The sequence below is a fragment of the Salmo salar genome, chromosome ssa16 (assembly GCF_905237065.1).
Source record: "Salmo salar chromosome ssa16, Ssal_v3.1, whole genome shotgun sequence".
Classification (NCBI taxonomy): domain Eukaryota; kingdom Metazoa; phylum Chordata; class Actinopteri; order Salmoniformes; family Salmonidae; genus Salmo; species Salmo salar.
Genome location: NC_059457.1, coordinates 77,560,454 through 77,582,776, shown reverse-complemented (window position 1 = coordinate 77,582,776; position 22,323 = coordinate 77,560,454). Strand labels below are relative to the sequence as shown.

Here is a 22,323-nt window from a genome sequence, read left to right as displayed (position 1 = left end):
ACCCAGTTACCAAGAGTAAAGACTAGCATGAGTGAATTTGAAGTTCCTCTTTAATGATAGCATGGAAAGTACATGTAAGTCAGCTTGGACGAACAAGAGGTGCTTTAACTATTGAGGGTCTTCTCCAAGTGGATGTTTCTTTGCTGCAACTCTCTGCATCAATTTGAATCAATATTCTTTACGTTCATCATAGTGTTGTATGATTCTTTTGCAAATACATACAGTTGTTATTAATGGCAAATTATCGTGCAACCTACACAACAACGCAAATAGATTGCGGTATAGGAATGAAGAAAATCCACACTCATCACTCAAAGCACTGGCTTATCATGAAGAGACTTCTGAGTGACATTGGTAATATAAAGCTCACCTGAATGAAGCATACATGTGTCAGATCTATTCACGCATTCACCCAATCCAAATACCCTCTGAGTCAGTATCACTATAAAGAGGTGTCTATATCAAGCTTTAAATCGATTCAGGCTGGGAGCATTGACGTTTGGAAACAGGATCCCAATCTCTCAATGCCCAAGAATAATTTACAGGCTAAACAAGATGCTATTCATTCAAGGGATCAGAGCAGCTGTGTCCTTAAATATCCTCCATGTCATTATCTATCTGATCGTACTTATCTAGTGAGGTCATTGTTTGAGCCAGGCAGATCATATGTTCTGATGTCAAAATAACATCACAGTCCATATCGAATGAGAGCAAAGTGCAAGTAGTATGGATGATGGCTTCATAGTCCAAGACACCCTTTCCTTTTGTATATCTCACTTGACGCATGACCTTTGGCATGTCAGCTAAATCTAAGGTCCTATGTAAGCTATACAATCACACAGCACCATCATCCACTGTGCTGTTTTTCAATACAGAATGTACAGTAGCCAATCAGAGGCAAGACTAATCTTCAGTGTACATCACAGGCTAGCCTAATGTAGCAGGCGTAAAAAGACGCCTGAGTGGAGTTCCCACATCCGTTATTCAGGGGAAACAGAAGTTAGGTTGAAAATATTGTATCCCTGAAAACTGGATGTAAGCGCTTTCTGGCGACCCTGCATAGGCTAATCCCAGGCTAGTTTAGGAGTTGATGGGATTCGCGTGTTATCATCACAATGGTATCCAAACACCTTGACCGATAGGCCCAATGATCAAGGAGAGGAAAATAAACGGACAGGGCAGGGCCCATTTCAAACAAAGGCCTCATATTGTGAATGGAAGAGGATCCTGAGGCCCATTAGTGTGCTGTGAAATAGTGTCTCGCACCACAATCCAAGCACCAAACAAATCCTGTGTTTTGTTGCCATGGAGACAACCGTGCATCTTTGCCAGTATTGCAGAACGCAGGCCGGCCTACTGAACTGCAGGCTGGTCTGTCCGTGGCAGAGGAAGTGCTTACTCTAGTACTCCTGCTGCATGCCTCCAAAGGGAGGAGGCTTATAATTAAAGGTCATTCCGTGTAAAATCAACATGGCCCCCTGACATGACCCACACAGATTTTCTGGTCCATTAACCTCATTTTCAAAACACATTTCAAATTTATGTCCTGCATGGATTTAAGGACATGGTTCATTGCACATTTTAGAATGAATTTTTGAAACCATAAAACACTTATACACACTCACTTACAGTTGGTCTTTAACAGCGTTTAATCACTCACTCCTTGGACTGGGTAGATTCACTCAATAGCTTTCGGCATGAAACTGGAGTGTCTCACAAGAGCTCTCTCTCAGAGAAAGAAAGAGTGATGAAATAAGCTGCAACGTTTAAACTACAGTATAATAACCTATATTGTGCAACAGGTCTGGGAGAATGCCTTAATGTGCATGATGATCTGCCTCCCCAATGACACCCTATTCCCTATATAGCACACTACTTTTGACCAGGGCCCATAGGAATAGGGTGCCATTTGGGACGCACACATCATCATATATTCCCCTTCTTGTCTTTCTTTGCTCTAAGTGCCCTCATCATCATCCCTCTAGTCTCACATGCAGTTACATTAAAGCCAGAGGAGAAAGAGAGAGGGGAGTTTTTAACTGAGCAGAGAGAGAGATCAGAGAGGGGTTTAAACTGAGTAGAGAGAGAGGGGTTTAAACTGAGTAGAGAGAGAGTGGGGTTTAAACTGAGCAGAGAGAGAGTGGGGTTTAAACTGAGTAGAGAGAGAGAGAGAGAGAGGTTTAAACAGAGCAGAGAGAGAGAGGGGGGTCTAACCTGAGCAGAGAGAAAGAGGGAGAGAGAGGGGGAGAGAGGGATTTAAACTGAGTACAAAGAGAGTGTAGGGCTTAAACTGAGCCGAGAGAGAGCGGGGTTTAAACTGAGCAGAGAGAGAGTGGGATTTAAACTGAGCAGAGAGAGAGAGAGGTTTAAACTGAGCAAAGAGAGAGAGAGCGGGGGTTTAACTAAGCAGAGAGATAGAGGAGTTTAAACTGGGCAGAAAGAGAGAGGGGTTTAAACTGGGCAATAACAGGGGTTTAAACTGAGCAAAGAGAGAGGGGGGAAATAGACTGAGTAGAGAGGGGTTTAGACTGAGCAGAGAGGGGTTTATACTAAACACAGAGCGATGACAAACATGAAGAGCTCCTACGATGACATCACCTTCTGGCAGAGCTGAGACGGAGAGCTAGGAGCATTAGATGACAGTTTAAGCTGATTGTGCAGTAAACAATGCAGTGATGCAAACCCCATGGGAGACATTTCCTGTGACTGTTTTGGCAGTTGGTGCTAAAACACGATCCAATACCTGTCTCCAAACATTTTCCCTCCCCACTCTCTCTTATAAGCCTTCTTTGGGAGCAAAACAATTACTTGTGTGTGAATAGCTCTATAAACTCCAAAGACGGTATCAGAAAGGGAATCATGGATTTCTTAAGTTTCATTCTTTACAGCGGTTGGTTGTGTTGTAAAAAATGGTCAAAGCTTTACTTAAAGAGTAACGTTTTATTAGTCTACTTGTTATACTGCACGCATACATGAGCCTGTACATGTCTTAATAAGCATGTAATTAATTATTTTGTAATGTGTTTTGTCAAAAACTGCTAGATATTTGCTACTCTATGCCAAAAACATTATTTGGCACCATCTTGTGGTCAGTTTGATAAACAACCTACAGTTATATATCTTAAGGATATTGATCCCTTTTTTCTCTCCATCTATTCTCAGATCCCCTTGGAAGCATTCCGACGCCCAGGCCCAACCAGGATCCCCAAACCTAAAGCCTACAGTACAAAAGGAACAAACAGTGCGGTCAATCTAGGGCAGAGCAATAAAGGACAGCCCCAGACAGCTCTCTCCTCAGAGAAGGCGCTGCAGGGTACTCAGAGTGCAGCCAACAACCTAAATATGGTCAACCGCCCCACTAGAATATAACGTCACACACTTGGATGTACCATCACATTAGGATCTCAATTATGATGTATTCCTGTTGCTACAAAGACTTCTGCTTTTGTGTGCCTCGGTATTGATCATGAAAACACCAAAATAGGAAGATTAGTAGGCCTAGGTTAACTAGCATATGTGTTTCACAAAGAACAATTCACTGATCTGTCTGTGTAAGCAGCAGGGGCGCAACTTTTACTGGGGACATGTCCCCAGTTTTATCATTGGAATGCGATACAAAACGAGGCAACGTTGTACTTTAGGACCATCGGAGTGGTTGGGTAGGATTTTTTTTTTTTTATATATAAATAAATGTTATATATATATATATTATCTCCCCCCACCTCTAAAACCAAAGTTGCACCCCTGGTGAGCAGTAATTGCAGTAATTGATCAATTATGATATATATATATATATATATATATATATAGGCTACTGTTATTGCTAATACCATTAAAATATGAATGTGTATTTTCCCCTTGAAACATGAACTGTATTGCTATTTTAATGTGGTAGACCTATCTAATTTACATCCACTACTTAATTTGTATAATTCTATGAATGGAAAAAAAAGGAATGCTATTAACAGTTTCAATAATGTACGTGTGTATTATTGGTATTTTATGTTGAATGCGACGTCCTCAGTGATGATCTCTGAAATATAATGATCAGCCTATTACTTGGTTATCAATAAATATTGTTTTTATACCTACATATACATATACACATTTACATTTTATTTTATATATAAGAAACCCAGCTTGCTCTGCCTGAAATATGGGACGTAAAAAAAAACTCCCAATCTGGTGGGAATATGAATTGTGCAAGCTAATAATTGTGTTGTTTTTTTTATTGCTAATTCTCACAGTATTCCATCCCATAATTTCACCACTGTGTAAATGCAGGCCTACCTGTATATCAGAGGCTCTCATCATGGTTCAATTCAAAATTACATCCTCCAATTGCAAGGCACAAACCTGTTTCGATGATGACCAATCATGTTGATGGATCAGTCAGGTGATCAGAAAACCACACCTGCGTGGTTCATTCTTTGCGGGAGATGCAGATTATCTGTGAAGTTTTCTTAGCAGTAGCCTCCAACCTGTTATATGAGATCCTCCAAATTCATGCCCGGGTGAGACAGATGGGTATCCAGATAGGTTGTGATTTGGTCCCAGCCCATGTGGTGGTGGAAGGGAATGAGGAAGTAGATGTGCTGGCTAAACAGGCCCTTAGGAGAGAGGAGGTGGATGTGGAGATGCCGATTAGCAAGGAAGAGGCTTAAGGGAGTAATAAGGACAGTTGTGGGGCAGAGATGGCAGGAGCAGTGGAACAGCAACACTAAGGGCAGGCATCTATTCCAAGTACAGAGGAAAGTTGGGGAGGACGGCAGGAAGAGACAGAAGAGAGGAGGACATCTTTACAAGGCTAAGGGTGGGACACTGTAGGTTGAATAAGACATTAAATGTGATAGGAAAGCGTCCAACAGGAAGGGGTTCTCACTAAGACCAGACTTTTTTGTAGCAGGTTAGGATATTTTACGCAGCAGGTTAGGATAATTAACGTGGCAGGTTAGAAGACTTAGATTAAGGTTAGGAAAAGGGTTAGGTTTAGCTCAAATGCTCTGCTAACCTGCTACAAAAAGTAACTTCCGGTCAGAGCTGTACTCCCTCTAATCCCCAACCACAGGAAGGTATGATTACTGCCAGGAAACAGAGATAGTAGAGCATGCACTGATAGTGTGGGGAGTATGAGAGGGAAATAGAGATGCAGTATGAGGGAGAAGGGGGTGCAGGAATTGAGTTTAAAGAGCATACTGAGTAGAACATCATTAGATACAAAATCAAATCAAATTGTATTTGTTACATGCGCCGAATACAACAGGTGTAGACCTTACAGTGAAATGCTTACTTACAAGCCCTTAACCAACAATGCAGTTTTAAGAAAGAAATATAACAAATAATTAAGGAGCAACAATAAAATAATAGTAGCGAGGCCATATACAGGCGGTTCCGGTACAGAGTCAATGTGCGGTGGCACCGGTTAGTCGAGGTAATTGAGGTAATATGTACATGTAGATAGAGGTAAATTGACTATGCATGGATAATAAACAGAGAGGAGCAGCAGCGTAAAAATGGGGGTGGGGTGGGGACAATGCAAATAGTCCGGGTAGCCATTTGATTAACTGTTCAAGAGTCTTATGGCTTGGGGGTAGAAGGCTTCTCGCCTTTTAGGCCCAGACTTTGCACTCCGGTACCGCTTGCCGTGCGGTAGCAAAGAGAACATTCTATGACTAGGGTGGCTGGAGTCCTTGGCAATTTTTGGGGCCTTCCTCTGACACCGCCTGGTATAGAGGTCCTGGATGGCAGGAAGCTTGGCCCCAGTGATGTACTGGGCCGTATGCACTACCCTCTGTAGTGCCTTGCGATCGAAGGCCGAGCAGTTACCATACCAGGCGGTGATGCAACCAGTCAGGATGCTCTCGATGGTGCAGCTGTAGAAGTTTTTGAGGATCTGAGGACCCATGCCAAATCCTTTCAGTCTCCCGAGGGGGAATAGGCGTTGTTGTGCCCTCTTCACGACTGTCTTAGTGTGTTTGGACTATGATTGTCCAGACATCTGGCAGTCTCTATGGGGGTGCCACAGGGTTCAATTCTTGGGCAGACTCTCTTCTTTGTATACATCAATGATGTCGCTCTTGCTGCTGGTGATTCTCTGATCCACCTCTACGCAGACGACACCATTCTGTATATTTCTGGCCCTTCTTTGGACACTGTGTTAACAACCCTCCAGACGAGCTTCAATGCCATTCAACTCTCCTTCCATGGCCTCCACTAAATGCATGCTCTTCAACCGATCGCTGCCCGCACCTGCCCGCCCGTCCAGCATCACTACTCTTGACGGTTCTGACTTAGAATATGTGGACAACTACAAATACCTAGGTGTCTGGTTAGACTGTAAACTCTCCTTCCAGACTCACATTAAGCATCTCCAATCCAAAATTAAATCTAGAATCAGCTTCCTATTTCGCAACAAAGCATCCTTCACTCATGCTGCCAAACATACCCTCGTAAAACTGACTATCCTACCGAACCTCGACTTCGGCGATGTCATTTACAAAATAGCCTCCAACACTCTACTCAACAAATTGGATGCAGTCTATCACAGTGCCATCCGTTTTACATTTACGTCATTTAGCAGACGCTCTTATCCAGAGCGACTTACAAATTGGTGCATTCACCTTATGATATCCGCCACCAAAGCCTCATATACTACCCACCACTGCGACCTGTACGCTCTCGTTGGCTGGCCCTCGCTTCATACTCATCGCCAAACCCACTGGCTCCAGGTCATCTATAAGTCTTTGCTAGGTAAAGCCCCGCCTTATCTCAGCTCACTGGTCACCATAGCAGCACACACTCCAGCAGGTATATTTCACTGGTTACCCCCAAAGCCAATTCCTACTTTGGCCGCCTTTCCTTCCAGTTCTCTGCTGCCAATGACTGGAACGAACTGCAAAAATCACTGAAGCTGGAGACTCATATCTCCCTCACTTAAGCACCAGCTGTCAGAGCAGCTCACAGATCACTGCACCTGTACATAGCCCATCCAACTACCTCATCCCCTTACTGTATTTATTTATTTATTTTGCTCCTTTGCACCCCAGTATCTCTACTTGCACATTCATCTTCTGCACATCTATCACTCCAGTGTTTAATTGCTATATTGTAATTACTTCGCCACTATGGCCTTTTTATTGCCTTACCTCCCTTATCTTACCTCATTTGCACACACTGTATATATACTTTTTCTACTGTATGTTTGTTTATTCCATGTGTAACTCTGTGTTGTTGTATGTGTCGAACTGCTTTGCTTTATCTTGGCCAGGTCGCAGTTGTAAATGAGAACTTGTTCTCAACTAGCCTACCTGGTTAAATAAAGGTGAAATATATATATTTTTTTTAGTTTGTTGGTGAAGCTCCCAACCTGCTCCACTACAGCACCGCTGATGAGAATGGGGATGGTGGGGGGTGCTCGGTCCTTCTTTTTCTGTAGTCCACAATCATCTCCTTTGTCTTGATCACATTGAGGAAGAGGTTGTTATCCTGGCATCACACTGCCAGGTCTCTGACCACCTTCCTATAGGCTGTCTCATCGTTGTCGGTGATCAGGCCTACAACTGTTGTGTCGTCGGCAAACTTAATGATGGTGTTGGAGTCGTGCTTGGCCATGCAGTCATGGGTGAATGGGGAGTACAGGAGGGGACTGAGCACACACCCATGATGGGCCCCTGTGTTGAGGATCAGCGTGGCAGATATACAGTCTCAAATATTTTGTTATATTTTTTAAGAGAAAAGGGGCTGGCAGGTAGGATTTAGATCCTCCCTCTCTGGCCCACAGGCCCCTTACAAATAAAGACTGCAGTTTTGAAACTGCAGTAAAAGTGCAGTTACTGCAGTCGATTTTGGACACAGTAATTGCAGAATAAATGCAGTGTACTGCAGTTGAACTGCAGTATGGCCAATATACCACGGCTAAGGGCTGTTCTTTAGCACGATGCAACGCGGATTGCCTAGACACAGCCCTTAGCCGTGGTATATTGCAGAGGTGGGACCAAGTCATTATTTTACAAGTCACAAGTAAGTCCCAAGTCTTAGCACTCAAGTCCCAAGTCAAGTCAGGCAAGTCCGAGTCAAGTCTCAAGCCAAGACCGACAAGTCTCAAGTCAAGTCTCAAATCCTAAACTTTGAGTTTCGAGTCCTAAACAAGTTATTATGTGCTCTTCACCAAATGTAATACCATTCATATTTTTACCAAGAGTAATAGTTAGTATATTACATTTACGCAAATCATGAATGCTTTAAAAATATATATATTTATTACTTTCCAAATAAACTTTATATTTCCATGGAAATACATGGGTAGCCATGAGAAAGACCCGCCCCCCATAGCGATCGACTATCGAGGATCGCGCAATCGGGCGATGTAGGCTTGTACCCAATCGCCCAACCTTACACAGACACACACACACACACACACACACACACACACACTCTCTCTGTGTGGTTACAGTAGGCTAACGTATGTCAGTGGTTTTAGGAACAGCAGTAACATCAGGCAGGATTTAGGCTACCAACTGCCTAGCCAGTTGTAGCTCAATCTTGGGTGCAATGATCACGTTCCTGCACTGACTGACTGTGTGGAGGCTCATTGATTTAACGTTACGTTAGCCTACATGCTACACTAGCAAAGTTATATATAGCTGTCGGCTATATTAGCCACGACTTACCGTTCTTTGTGCAGCTTCAAATGTCGAAAAGAGTTGGAAATTGTTGCCTCTGTCTGTAATTTTCTTCCCGCATGTTTTGCAAGTTACAATCCGTTTTTGATGACTACAGCATCGTATTTATATCCGAAAATTATAATTTGGGGTATCATCTTTCCAAGGGCTCCGTCTGAATTCACCCACCGACGTTCCTCTGCACTGCCACGTGCAACTTTTTTCTCAGCTGGCACAATTTGATTGGCTGCTGTCAGATTCAAACTGTAATCCGTTAAATGAAGAGTTGATGCGCTGCACACCTTTTTTAATAGCATCATTTTTTATATTTGGGCTTGGGGAGGGTATCAAAAGGCTCAAGTCCAAGTTATGTCACGAGTCATTGGTGTTAAAGTCAAAGTCGAGTTGCAAGTCATCATATTTGTGACTCGAGTCTGACTTGAGTCCCAGTCATGTGACTCGAGTCCACACCTCTGGTATATTGGCCATATAACACAAACCTCCGAGGTGCCTTATTGCTTTTATAAACTGGATACCAACTTAAGTAAAGCAGTAGAAATACATGTCATTATACAGTCTGATATACCACGGCTGTCAGCCAATCAGCATTCAGGGCTCGAACCACCCAGTTTATACTGCACTCTTACTTACTGCAATCTTTTTTCGTAAGAGGCCAGTACAGTAGCTGGAGGTAATGCTTCATAACGTTGGATGCCAACCTCCGATAAACCCCCCAGAAGAAGATTTTTTTTATTTGTAGCAATGACTATTGCCATAATACATTTGTTGTCATTTGTTTGCTGCTTGGCAGCTGCATGTTATTAAAAGAAAGTGCATCAATGGTCGCCCACAACAGAACTGGTCAAATGTTTGCAAGTATCCCCCAGCTAACTATCCCCCAGCCAAAAAGGTCAGGTATGTCAGACTTCAACCACTTCACAAATGGCTATGTAAGTCATATTTCACAACAGTACATGTGTCGGCCTACTGTACTGAAGCGGCTAATTTTTTTGTATTTCAACACAGCGCAATTCAAGATCCCATTCTCCAATAAAAATGCACGCGCCTGTTTCGACAATGACCAATCAGGTTGATGGGTAATGAAGACACGCCCGCGCGCTATGTTCTTGCGGCAGTATTTTGTCATACATTCGCGGGAGAAGAGCTTTGCAAAGTTTTGTCAGCAACTATTACATTTTATGGCATTTATTTGAGGTACTTGGCAGGCGATAGCTGCGCGTTATTAGTACAACCTTTACAGTTTGTTGACTGCACACTACTAGACAGCTTCCTAGCTAGCTAGACAGCTAACAACATAACTGGCAAACTTTTTGCAAGAGGTCTGTCGTTTTGATCCAAAGTATCTAATATGGCAACCATGTGTCACTCAAGACGTGCCCTGATGGAAATCCCAGCTCCACAGCCGAAAATTGCAGGTACGTCTGACTTCAACAACTTCATAAAGTAGGTAACGTTAGCTGGTTAGCCCGCTAAATTTCCCTCCAACTGCAGCATCATAACAGCTGTCCTTGGTAAAGTAAGCGCGCGCCGGGAACAAATGTGGCTAACTAGCTAAGTAACCGCTACCTTATTTTCTAAATATGTTAAATCATAACAATGAAGTCAGCCAGTAAGATCCATTAAAACACTAAGTCTGAACAAACAAATCGTGTCAATGTGCTAATAATGGAAATAAGTCAATATTAACTGGTGTGGTCAACTAGCTAGTTAGCCAGCTTTGAGTTAGCAATTGCAGTGACACATCATGGTACCTATTGTTAGCCTTTGATAACAACTTTACCTAGTTATAACTAGCAAACGAGCTGATATTGGACATTTTTAGCTAAGTAATAAAGATTGTTGATTGTGGGTGAGCTGTTGGTAGCTTTTAATTCAGCAAGACATGACCATTTATTTTCTTTTTTTATGCAAGTAACGTTACCAAAACATTGCATCTGCCTTGCTATCTAGTACAAATAGAGTAATATTGTAACTGGGTTAACTATGATCCTGTAACGTTAGTCACAAATGCACTTTAAAGTTATGCCAAATCTTTCTTTGCAGCTCGACTGAGAAGGTCCTACCTGGAGGTTCTAAGTTCACGCATAACTCCATTCTCAACCACCTCTAGAGGCAGAAACCTGACCAGCAACTCAAAACGTGGGCATTCATGTTAGTAAGCAAATTAAATGGATCATGTCATTCAGTTTGTAGTCTTATATTAGTTGGCCTGTGACCAATACGGTGGTGTATGTTTTGCAGTGGACCCAGCCATATACAGAACAGGGAGTAGTCGGAGTGAGGCCCAAAGTGAGAGAATGGAAGACAACCAGACACCCCTGTCCAACCAGCAGCTTGTGCAGCTCATAAGATCTTTCATCCTAGTAGAACAGGGGCAGAGGCAGGAGCCCAGAGCTCTCACTACGGACCTGAAACCGATACAGGAGGACTTGCACCTGAAGAAGACCAATGTCTATAGATCTATACCCTACTCACGCCTGGGGTCCAACAGAGACGCACACTGTTACAGAAAGGCATATCCACACCTGGTGGTGTTTAAAGTGAGTATCAACATTTTTGTTTTATGCTCTTTAAGTTGCCCTTATGTGAATTTAACTTGGGTAATTGACCTGAAGTTGAATCTCCTTGCAGTAAATAATGTATTTTAAGATTTACACACTAACTTTATTCAAGCTGATTGTGTTTGACTTAAGTGCTTCTAAGATGGTTTAATAGCTAGAAATTATGGGTTGTCATGGTGATTGGTAAGACGCTGCATCACCTGCTATGTGTTTGAACGAACCTTGTCTTTTTTCCTCCCAGGTTTCCTGCCAGGAGTGGGGTCAGCTGCTGCTGCAGAACGAGGAGTGGGAGTCTACTCTGGAGCACGCCCTAGTGGCGTGGAGGTACACCAGCGAGCTGCCACAGTGGGACACCAGCAGCCACAACTCGGTGAGGGAACAGTGTTACATCATGCTGGCAGCACACTGCATCACAGCTCTACAGCACTATTGCCCAGACCCCAGCAAAGCCATAGAGCTGCACAGGAGGTAAGAGTCCTCCTTTCTTTGGAACCTTTTCACAGGTCGTAGGTGTTCTGATTGAATTGTTAACCTCTATGGGCTAGGTGGGACGCTAGCGTGCCACCCGTGGTGCACTCCATCAACAGCAGGTGCATTTCAAGAGCGGCAAATTTGAATCCAAATAAATGTCAAAATTCAAATTTTTCAAACATACAACTATTTTACACCCTTTGAAAGATAAACATCTCCTTAATCTAACCACGTTTTAAGATTTCAAAAAGGTTTTACGGCGAAAGCATAAATTTAGAGTATGTTAGGACAGTACATTTACAAGAGTTGTGTGTAATGTTTTGTCAAGTCAAAGACAGGGTCACTAAAACCAGCTAAAATGATGCACTAACCTTTTACAATCTCCATCAGATGACACTCCTAGGACATTATGTTAGACAATGCATGCATTTTTAGTTCTATCAAGTTCATATTTATATCCAAAAACAGCGTTTTACTATGGCATTGATGTTGAGGAAATCGTTTCCCTCCAATAACCGGCAGTCAAGTCAGCGTCACAAATTAAATAATTAAAATTAGAAAACATTGGTAAAATATTATATTGTCATTTAAAAAATTATAGATTTACATATCTTGAACGCAATCAGCTTGCCAGATTTAAAAATAACCTTACTGGGAAATCACACTTTGCAATAATCTGAGCACTGCGCCCAGAAAAATACGCGTTGCGATACAGACTAGACGTCATGTTGGGGAGATCTAAAATCGAAAATACTATGTAAATAATCCATTACCTTTGATTCTCTTCATCAGATGTCACTTCCAGGTATCACAGGTCCATAACGAATGTAGTTTTGTTCAAAAAAGCTCATCATTTATGTCCAAAAATCTCCATCTTGTTAGCACATGATCTAAGCCAGCCGGACTTCCGTCATGAACGAGGGGAAAAATATATTTCCGTTCGTTCAAACATGTCAAACGTTGTATAGCATAAATCATTAGGGCCTTTTTTAACCAGAACATGAATAATATTCAAGGTGGACGAATGCATACTCTTTTATAACGTATTGGAACGAGGGTACCCAACATGAACTCGCGCGAAGGTGTCTAATGGGCATCATCGTTCCATGGCTCTTGTTCGGTCAGATCTCCCTCCAGAAGACTCAAAACACTTTGTAAAGGCTGGTGACATCTAGTGGAAGCAATAGGAAGTGCCAAAATATTCCTCAGCCCCTGTGTTTTTCAATGGGATAGGTTTAAAGTCAATACAACACATCAGGTATCCACTTCCTGTCAGAAAATGTCTCAGGGTTTTGCCTGCCAAATGAGTTCTGTTATACTCACAGACACCATTCAAACAGTTTTAGAAACTTTAGAGTGTTTTCTATCCATATATAATAAGTATATGCATATTCTAGTTACTGGGTAGGATTAGTAACCAGATTAAATCGGGTAAAAAAAAATTATCCAGACGTGCAAATGCTGCCCCCTAGCCCTAACAGGTTAACACTGTATTGGGTTTAAACTGTGTTTCCGTTGACTGAGAATTGGCAGCGTTTGGATGGTAAAAATGCATAAAACCAGATAAATAAATGTGCTTTATAAATCACTTTGGCTATGCATGGAGGTTGGTTCTGGTTGTTTTTAAATCGTATCTCTCTAGTCTGTCAACTCTGCCTGTTAGTCTTGAGCTCTTGCTATAGCAAACTTTCAACACTGTATTACCTGATACCGGCTCACAAAGTGAGTCTGACAGACGAGGCTCAGGGCTCCACAGTGCGACCATTGTACTCGCATATGCCCCTAAATATTCTGCTGTGCGGCCTGGAGTTCTAATTTAGGAGCACCAGTGCGCCTAGAAACGTTATAGATTCTAGCTTTATTACCTAATGTGTAAATAAGTTGTGTAAAAACACACAAACCGGACAAATGGATTATGGTCATTGTAGTTAATTACCACGTTTTCTGCGCTGAACTATGTAGAACATTGGCCTGTTGGAAATTACAACCGCCTACTACATCGCACAGTCCGGGCTTGATCTGATTTATCTCTAGAGAAACTGCACATTGGCATCAGTCTGGCAAGTTGAAATATGTTTGACCAGCACAACTTTTTCCTAATGGCAACACTGGGAGTAAAAGACATCGACAGTGGCAAGAAAAAGTATACTTGGATTTCTGCATAAATTGTTCATAAAATGTGATCTTCATCTCAGTCACAACAGTAGACAAACACTCTGCTTTAACTAATCACGCACAAACAATTATGTTTTCATGTATGTATTGAACACACCGTGTAAACATTCACAGTGCAGGTTGGGAAAAGTATGTGAACCCTTGGATTTAACTGGTTGACCCTTCTTTGGCAGCAATAACCTCAACCAAACGTTTTCTGTAGTTGCGGATCAGACCTGCACAATGGTCAGGAGGAATTTTGGACCGTTCCTCTTTACAAAACTGTTTCAGTTCAGCAATAATCTTGATGTCTGGTGTGAACCGCTCTCTTGAGGTCATGCCACAGCATCTCAATTGGGTTGAGGTCAGGACTCTGACTGGGCCACTCCAGAAGGTGTATTTTCTTCTGTTGAAGCCATTCTGTTGTTGCTTTACTTCTGTGTTTTGGGTCATTGTCCTGTTGCATCACCCAACTTCTGTTGGGCTTCAATTGGCAGACAGCCTAACATTCTCTTGCAAAATGTCTTGATAAACTTGAATACATTTTTCCGTCGACAATAGCAAGCTGTCCAGGCCCTGAGGCAGCAAAGCAGCCCCAAACCATGATGCTCCCTCCACCATACTTTACAGTTGGGATGAGGTTTTGATGTTGGTGTGCTGTGCCTTTTTTTCTCCACACATAGTGTTGTGTGTTCCTTCCAAACAACTCAACTGTAGTTACATCTGTCCACAGAATATTTTGCCAGTATTGCTGTGGAACATCCAGGTGCACTTTTGCAAATTTCAGACGTGCAGCAATGGTTTTTTTTGGACAGCAGTGGCTTCTTCTGTGGTGTCTTCCCATGAACACCATTCTTGTTTAGTGTTTTACGTATTGTAGACTCATCAACTGATGAGATATTAGCATGTTCCAGAGATTTCTGTAAGTCTTTAGCTGATTCTTCTTAACGTCATTGAGCATTCTGCGCTGTGCTCTTGCAGTCATCTTTGCAGGACGGCCACTCCTAGGGGGAGTAGCAACAGTGCCGCTCTTCATTTATAGACAATTTGAACATCAAGGCTTTTAAAGATACTTTTGTAACCCTTTCCAGCTTTATGCAAGTCAACAATTCTTAATCTTAGGTCTTCTGAGATCTCTTTTGTTCGAGGCATGGTTCACATCAGGCAATGCTTCTTGTGAATAGCAAACTCAAATTGTGTGATTTTTTTTTTTTATTTTTTATTTTTTAATCAAATTTATCTCCAATCTCATCTGATTGATTGGACTCCAGGTTAGCCGCCACCTGACTCCAATTAGCTTTTGGAGAAGTCGTTAGCTTAGGTGTTCACATACCTTTTCCAACCTACACTGTGAATGTTTAAATTATGTATTCAATATAGACAAGAAAAATACAATGTGTCTATTAGTTTAACCTGTTGGGTCTAGGGGGCAGCATTTGCACGTCTGGATAAAAAAAATGTACCCGATTTAATCTGCTTACTAATCCTACCCAGTAACTAGAATATGCATATACTTATTATATATGGATAGAAAACACTCTAAAGTTTCCAAAACTGTTTGAATGGTGTCTGTGAGTATAACAGAACTCATTTGGCAGGCAAAACCCTGAGACATTTTCTGACAGGAAGTGGATACCTGATGTGTTGTATTGACTTTAAACCTATCCCATTGAAAAACACAGGGGTTTAGGAATATTTTGGCACTTCCTATTGCTTCCACTAGATGTCACCAGCCTTTACAAAGTGTTTTGAGTCTTCTGGAGGGGAGATCTGACCGAACAAGAGCCATGGAACGATGATGGCCCATTAGACACCTTGCGCGCGAGTTCATGTTGGGTACCCTCGTTCCAATACGTTATAAAAGAGTATGCATTCGTCCACCTTGAATATTATTCATGTTCTGGTTAAAAAAAGGCCCTAATGATTTATGCTATACAACGTTTGACATGTTTGAACGAACGGAAATATATTTTTTTCCCCTCGTTCATGACGAAGTCCGGCTGGCTTACATCATGTGCTAACGAGACGGAGATTTTTGGACATAAATGATGAGCTTTTTTGAACAAAACTACATTCGTTATGGACCTGTGATACCTGGAAGTGACATCTGATGAAGAGAATCAAAGGTAATGGATTATTTACATAGTATTTTCGATTTTAGATCTCCCCAACATGACGTCTAGTCTGTATCGCAACGCGTATTTTTCTGGGCGCAGTGCTCAGATTATTGCAAAGTGTGATTTCCCAGTAAGGTTATTTTTAAATCTGGCAAGTTGATTTGCGTTCAAGAGATGTAAATCTATAATTCTTTAAATGACAATATAATATTTTACCAATGTTTTCTAATTTTAATTATTTAATTTGTTACGCTGACTTGACTGCCGGTTATTGGAGGGAAACGATTTCCTCAACATCAATGCCATAGTAAACGCTGTTTTTGGATATAAATATGAACTTGATAGAACTAAAAATGCATGCATTGTCTAACATAATGTCCTAGGAGTGTCATCTGATGGAGATTGTAAAAGGTTAGTGCATCATTTTAGCTGGTTTTATGGTTTTGGTGACCCTGTCTTTGACTTGACAAAACATTACACACAACTCTTGTAAATGTACTGTCCTAACATACTCTAAATTTATGCTTTCGCCGTAAAACCTTTTTGAAATCGTAAAACGTGGTTAGATTAAGGAGATGTTTATCTTTCAAATGGTGTAACATAGTTGTATTTTTGAAAAATTTGAATTTTGACATTTATTTGGATTCAAATTTGCCGCTCTTGAAATGCACCTGCTGTTGATGGAGTGCACCACGGGTGGCACGCTAGCGTCCCACCTAGCCCCAAGAGGTTAAGCAAACTGTCTATTGTTGTGACTTAGATGAAGATCAGATCAAATTTGATGCCCAATTTATGCAGAAACCCAGGTAATTCCAAAGGGTTCACATACTTTCTCTTGCCACTGTAGCTTCTACAGTTATTTTGTGGGAGGGGAAAGTCAGGCCCTTTCTACCTGTGAAGATAAATCAGTGGGAATACTGCTCCTTTCAACTCTTCTTTTCTATAACTCTTTCCTTCAGGTTTAAAATGGCACAGCTGCACAGTCAGTTGATCTATCCTTGTATTCAGGAGCTGGAGAGAAGCCTCAGCGAAGCACAGGTTTGTTCCATGAACACCCGCTGAAATGCCCAACCTGCTGAAATGGCCAACACTAAGATCAGCTGACAACAATCAGCACGGCTTCCAAGTCTATGGGGTTGCACTATTGAACAGCGTATATCAGTGGTTGCCATTCAACTATGTTTGGTATCCTTGCCTTGTGTTGCGCTATTCCCCCTTGCCTTGCCTACAGTATTCCCCCTTGCCTTGCCTACAGTATTCCCCCTTGCCTTGCCTACAGTATTCCCCCTTGCCTTGCCTACAGTATTCCCCCTTGCCTTGCCTACAGTATTCCCCCTTGCCTTGCCTACAGTATTCCCCCTTGCCTTGCCTACAGTATTCCCCCTTGCCTTGCCTACAGTATTCCCCCTTGCCTTGCCTACAGTATTCCCCCCTTGCCTTGCCTACAGTATTCCCCCTTGCCTTGCCTACAGTATTCCCCCTTGCCTTGCCTACAGTATTCCCCTTGCCTTGCCTACAGTATTCCGCCTTGCCTACAGTATTCCCCTTGCCTACAGTATTCCGCCTTGCCTTGTCTAAAGTATTCCCTCAGAGTAAATACAAGAGAAAGCTTTGATGAATTTTGGTAAGCTGTTTTTTAAATATGAATTTAAGCTTTTGTATTAAGTTGTTTTGTAAAATGTGTTTATTGCCATTGAACTATTGAATGTTATCATAAGGAAATTATGAAATGGCCTTTAAAATGTGAAATGCTGTCATAGGGAAATGAACTGTCCTTTTCACCTAGATGTTTTATATGTGGGGGATGTTTTTGTAGATGTGTTGAAAAATGCCACGATACATGAAACAGCTGCCTTATTTCAACTTGGCTGAATGCTACCTGTTTTGTAAATATTTGTCTAAAATAACTGTTTTGCACTTATGTTCTTCATCCTGGAAACTTGACATTTTGATAAAATAGAATCTAATTTAATAAAATTCTACTTTTTTTCAACATTCTGAATTTCTGGTTTTGTCTCTAAAACACATGACACTGATTTACTGTTTTGAGACATTTGGAGACCTGCTTTGTCACTGAATTAATTTGCTGGTTCTCCCCTTGCATTTTGTCTCATTCAGAGGACAGAAGTTCAGTGCAAGCATGTGAGGAGAATTACATTTTTTTTTTTTTCTTGTTTTGACTGACTTGTCTGACGGCTACATCTCATCAACATTAGCGATACTTCCTCGCAATAGAAGTGGGACAGCGTCATAAATAGAACTGACGTGATTCCTCAGTCTGCACGTCACTGGAACATTATGTTCTAATTAACGTCATATATTTCCATCAGAATGTTCCTCAATGTTTTCTGCTGAGCACTGCAGTAGTTGGTTGCCCTTTTACTCAGTGACGGTGTCTGATTTTCCTGTTCCCTGTGCCACCACTATGTGGAGCCCATGTTACATAATTTATCCTGAGCACCAACCTCTGTATAAACCCAGCACAGTACACTGGCATTCAGAAATACCCAATGGTTAACGCTGAACGAATGAGGAGAATGAAATCTAGCCTTGCCCGCTAATTCGTTTACACTATTACATGAAAAGCTTTATCACCAGATGTGTGGCATTACATCCAGTTCTAGCAGTAACATTCATTGCTTTTTGGAAGAGCAATCTGAATGAAGATGTCTCTATCCCGCCGCAGATGAAGCCTTGTGTTCACACTCTCAAACACTGTGATTAGCGTACCTCGCAGGACACAGGAGGGTGTTGCCATCTCTGCAGTGTGTTATCAGTGTCCTTGGCAACTGCTCAATTATCAGAACGCTCTCGTTTCCTCAGCGTCCATAATAGTGTCTGAAAATGTTCCTAGCTGTCCTAAATCCTTGTTTCCTCAAAGCTCTGGGGAGGAGCAGGAGCGACGCCTCATTTGCTTTGAGAGGTATATTGAGGTAAGGACGGAGGAAGCAAGGATTTGATGGCTTGTGTTTTCAGACACAACCCAAGTACTCTGCAGCATTGCTGCTATTTCACTTCTATGTATTCCTTCTTGATTTAATTCCATTACATCCATCTCATAGCATATCTCTGTGGTAACGTCTAGATGAGCATTTTTGAACCAAGAAATAAAAGTATGAATTCAGGTTTTAAGAAGTAAATAATGACGTCGGGATTTACATGGGGGGGATTTTCTTTCCGAATTCCTTCTTATAAATCAGTTTGACAGGCAATCATGTGGAGATTGCTATTTATCCATTGTTAGCAGCCTTGATCACAATACCCTCCTAACAGAACATTTCAGTTTAACTAATTGGCGTTCCCAATGAGACAGCCATGCGCTGGTTGATGTATGGAGCTGGGATGGGGGGAGAGAGAGCTCTTCAATGCACACTGGTGATACAGAAAATATTTAATTTCCTGTCTGGGAATTTGATTCTAACTGGCCATCTACTGGAAAATGTAATCTTGCTACATTTGTTTACTCCTATCAGTAAGTAAAATGAACAATGAGTAGATTTTTTTAAAGTGCAGTTTTCATTTCGGGTATTCATTATCGTTCTGCCCTTTTCACATTCAACATTGACCTGTGTTTATGAACCATGTACACTCCTGTACCAACCTTCCTTTATGAGAACCATTGCTGACTGTTGCATTTGGATGAATTGCGAGGGCTGTTGTTGCTGTCTGAGTATCCAGCCCTCAGGGCCACCTGGGGAGAGAGAACAGGAGATGACCTGACAGCCGTGTCTCTGACTGGAAAGCAAAATGAAAGAATAACCTTGTTAAAAATCTCCAACTTGTAATTAATAACTTCTCGCATCTTTAATTCCTTCTATATTCATGAGCACCTGGCTTATTTGACCTGGGGAGCAAACAGAATTAGACTGCATGTTAAACATCAAAACTATTTTGGAATGTTTTGGGGTTTAGAGCTCAGACCATTGCCTTCATGATATTTTGTTACTTTGTCTTATGTGGGTAAAACATTTTTTTAATTTTCATTAAAAAGTAATTAAGACATTTGATCGTTAACTGCCCATGCAGTTCTTTTCAGAAACAGAAACTGGTCCCTGTTGAGTAATAACACCCATTCTGAGAGGTAGAGATTGTTATGGGGACATTCTCAGTCCTCTCACTTTCGTCCCTGTGTGGAGAGTGGGCCGGCCAGCTGAAGTGACACGGCAGGCTGCCCTCTGTGAGGGGCCTAGGCAGGGCTGCTGACCTGAGCCTTCCTAGGGCATTGTGTCACTAGACAGTCTCATTTCAGCGCTGGCAGCTTAGCAGCAGGAACACTGATGCTGTTTTCATGGCTGACTGGGGACAGCGCTTTTGGCGAGTGTGTCCTCACTTTGCCTCTCTCCAGGAGAGTGGCCCATCGAACAAAACACAGTACAGGCAGCAGTCCCCTTCTCTCCTCTCTCTCTCTCTCTCTCTCTCTCTCTCTCTCTCTCTCTCTCTCTCTCACACACACACACACACACACACACACACACACACACACACACACACACACACTCAAGAGCTGAGTGACAACACTCCTTAGAAAGATTTGTGCTGAATGATCTAGAAATCAACACTTGAATGTTAAAGCCTTTTCACAGATTTTTGGACTGTTTTGATTTTTTTTTATTAGTTATTCGCTTTAAAATATTTCCCTTGTAAAATAGTGTGATAAGCATGTAATTAGTTCATGCATCAACCCAGAATTTCCCCCCTGAGACTACAATGTCATTACTGTGACTCAAACACTCCCATGCTAGATTCTGTTTCAGAGTTCATGGTCCGTATTGAACAATTGAGGCAGATAAGCAGTATCTAATACGGTTACATTTTGTTTGCTTCTTACAGTCCAACTTTTCAATTATCAATTTAGTTTCAATGAAATCGCACCATCAAACGGAACAAGGTAGAATCCCAATCAGTCAAACACGCTTTGTATTCTCAATAAATCAGCAAGTGCCATTTTCCATTAGAATTTATATCAGGCACGTCACATAAAGTATTCGGTCTAGAGTGAAAGGTAAATTACCAATAAGATCTCACTTCAGTATTCAACGTTTGTCCGGGGTTAAGTTTAGACATTCATTCCAACTGATTAAGGTTTGGGATAGGGTAGAAACAGAAAAAATGAAAACGAGTGCCCTGCCCTGGGATTGAACCTGCGATCCTCTGAGACTACTAGACCAGTGGTTCTCAACTCCAGCCTTGGGATTGAACCTGCGATCCTCTGAGACTACTAGACCAGTGGTTCTCAACTCCAGCCCTGGGATTGAACCTGCGATCCTCTGAGACTACTAGACCAGTGGTTCTCAACTCCAGCCCTGGGATTGAACCTGCGATCCTCTGAGACCACTAGACCAGTGGTTCTCAACTCCAGCCCTGGGATTGAACCTGTGATCCTCTGAGACTACTAGACCAGTGCTTCCCAACTCCAGCCCTGGGATTGAACCTGTGATCCTCTGAGACTACTAGACCAGTGCTTCCCAACTCCAGTCCTCCAGTATCTCCAACTGCACACATTTTTGTTGTAGCCCCCAGACAACTCATTGATTCAGATGATATAATAGTCACATGTAGAGGGTTGCAGGGTGCAGTGAAAATCTTAATTTTCGAGCTCCAACATGCAGGACTAAGTTAAATAAAATCATGAAAATGGTAATAAAACAATAGAAATAGCACTATATACATAATAATAATAACAACTGTGGCATATAAATGTCCAGTGGTGTGGAGGCAGAGTAAAGAGTGTTGAGGAGGTGGAGTGGAATGATCATAGGGGGGGGCAGCATGACCACTGATGAAATACAAATAATATGTTTTAATAAAAAAAATATATATTAAATGAGGGCTTGTTGATTAGTTGACTAGTTGAATCAGGTGTGCTTGTCCGGAGCTACAATAGAAATGCGTACTGTTGGGGGTACATGAGGCCTGGAGTTGGCAACCATTGTACCAGATGGTAATAGGCGCTCACGTTGCCCCTAGTGGATGCATTAAAGGCATCTCCCAACGTCCTGGGGACTTTGACAAACGTTGAATACTGAAGTCGATCTGGTATGACCTTGCTGTGACCAAACCTACACAGAGAATTGCTGATCAAGCTGAAAGCAGAATGCTAGCTAGCTGTAGCTGTCCAAAGTGACTACTGTAAAATTACACAGTAGGCTTGTTGAGGCGATGATTAGGGATAATTATCCACTGGTGAACGTTCTCTAAGGTGGGAGAACTCTATTTCAGAGGTGACCAGCATAATACCCTCAAATACAGGGCAGGAGTTGAACTGCAATGTCTGAGTATGGCTGATGTGGCCCTTTCAATCTATACTATACTTGGTGAGGTAAGACCAGTAAAACATGT

General features: G+C 41.9%; 2 protein-coding genes and 1 pseudogene across 5 annotated transcripts in view; 2 read left to right on the top strand and 1 right to left on the bottom strand.

Moving 5' to 3' along the window:
• The window catches only part of LOC106574771 (filamin A-interacting protein 1-like), an 81,819-nt pseudogene extending 77,720 nt beyond the window's left edge, over positions 1-4,099 (top strand).
• Positions 1-8,859, bottom strand: part of LOC106574607 (uncharacterized) — a 102,780-nt gene extending 93,921 nt beyond the window's left edge. For 2 of the 3 annotated variants that reach the window (XM_045697961.1, XM_045697965.1), the window contains exons 1-2: positions 8,670-8,859; positions 4,357-4,610 (exon numbers count right to left, since the gene is read on the bottom strand). The gene's annotated coding sequence lies outside the window, so the exon portion shown is untranslated. The remainder of the gene's footprint in view (positions 1-4,356; positions 4,611-8,669) is intronic. The other variant, XM_045697963.1, reaches the window with a different exon arrangement.
• Positions 8,860-9,766: 907 nt separating this feature from the next.
• On the top strand, positions 9,767-17,636 carry LOC123727881 (uncharacterized). 2 transcript variants are annotated; one of them, XM_045697958.1, is made up of 5 exons: positions 9,767-10,096; positions 10,725-10,820; positions 10,923-11,221; positions 11,484-11,710; positions 16,944-17,636. In XM_045697958.1, exons 1-5 carry the CDS (start codon positions 10,030-10,032, stop codon positions 17,044-17,046), a joined length of 792 nt encoding a protein of 263 aa, XP_045553914.1. In that variant the 5' UTR covers positions 9,767-10,029; the 3' UTR covers positions 17,047-17,636. The 2 variants fall into 2 exon arrangements, with proteins under 2 accessions (XP_045553914.1, XP_045553913.1); XM_045697957.1 differs by having other exon boundaries at positions 9,771-10,096; positions 10,725-10,832.
• The last annotated feature ends 4,687 nt before the right edge of the window (positions 17,637-22,323 follow it).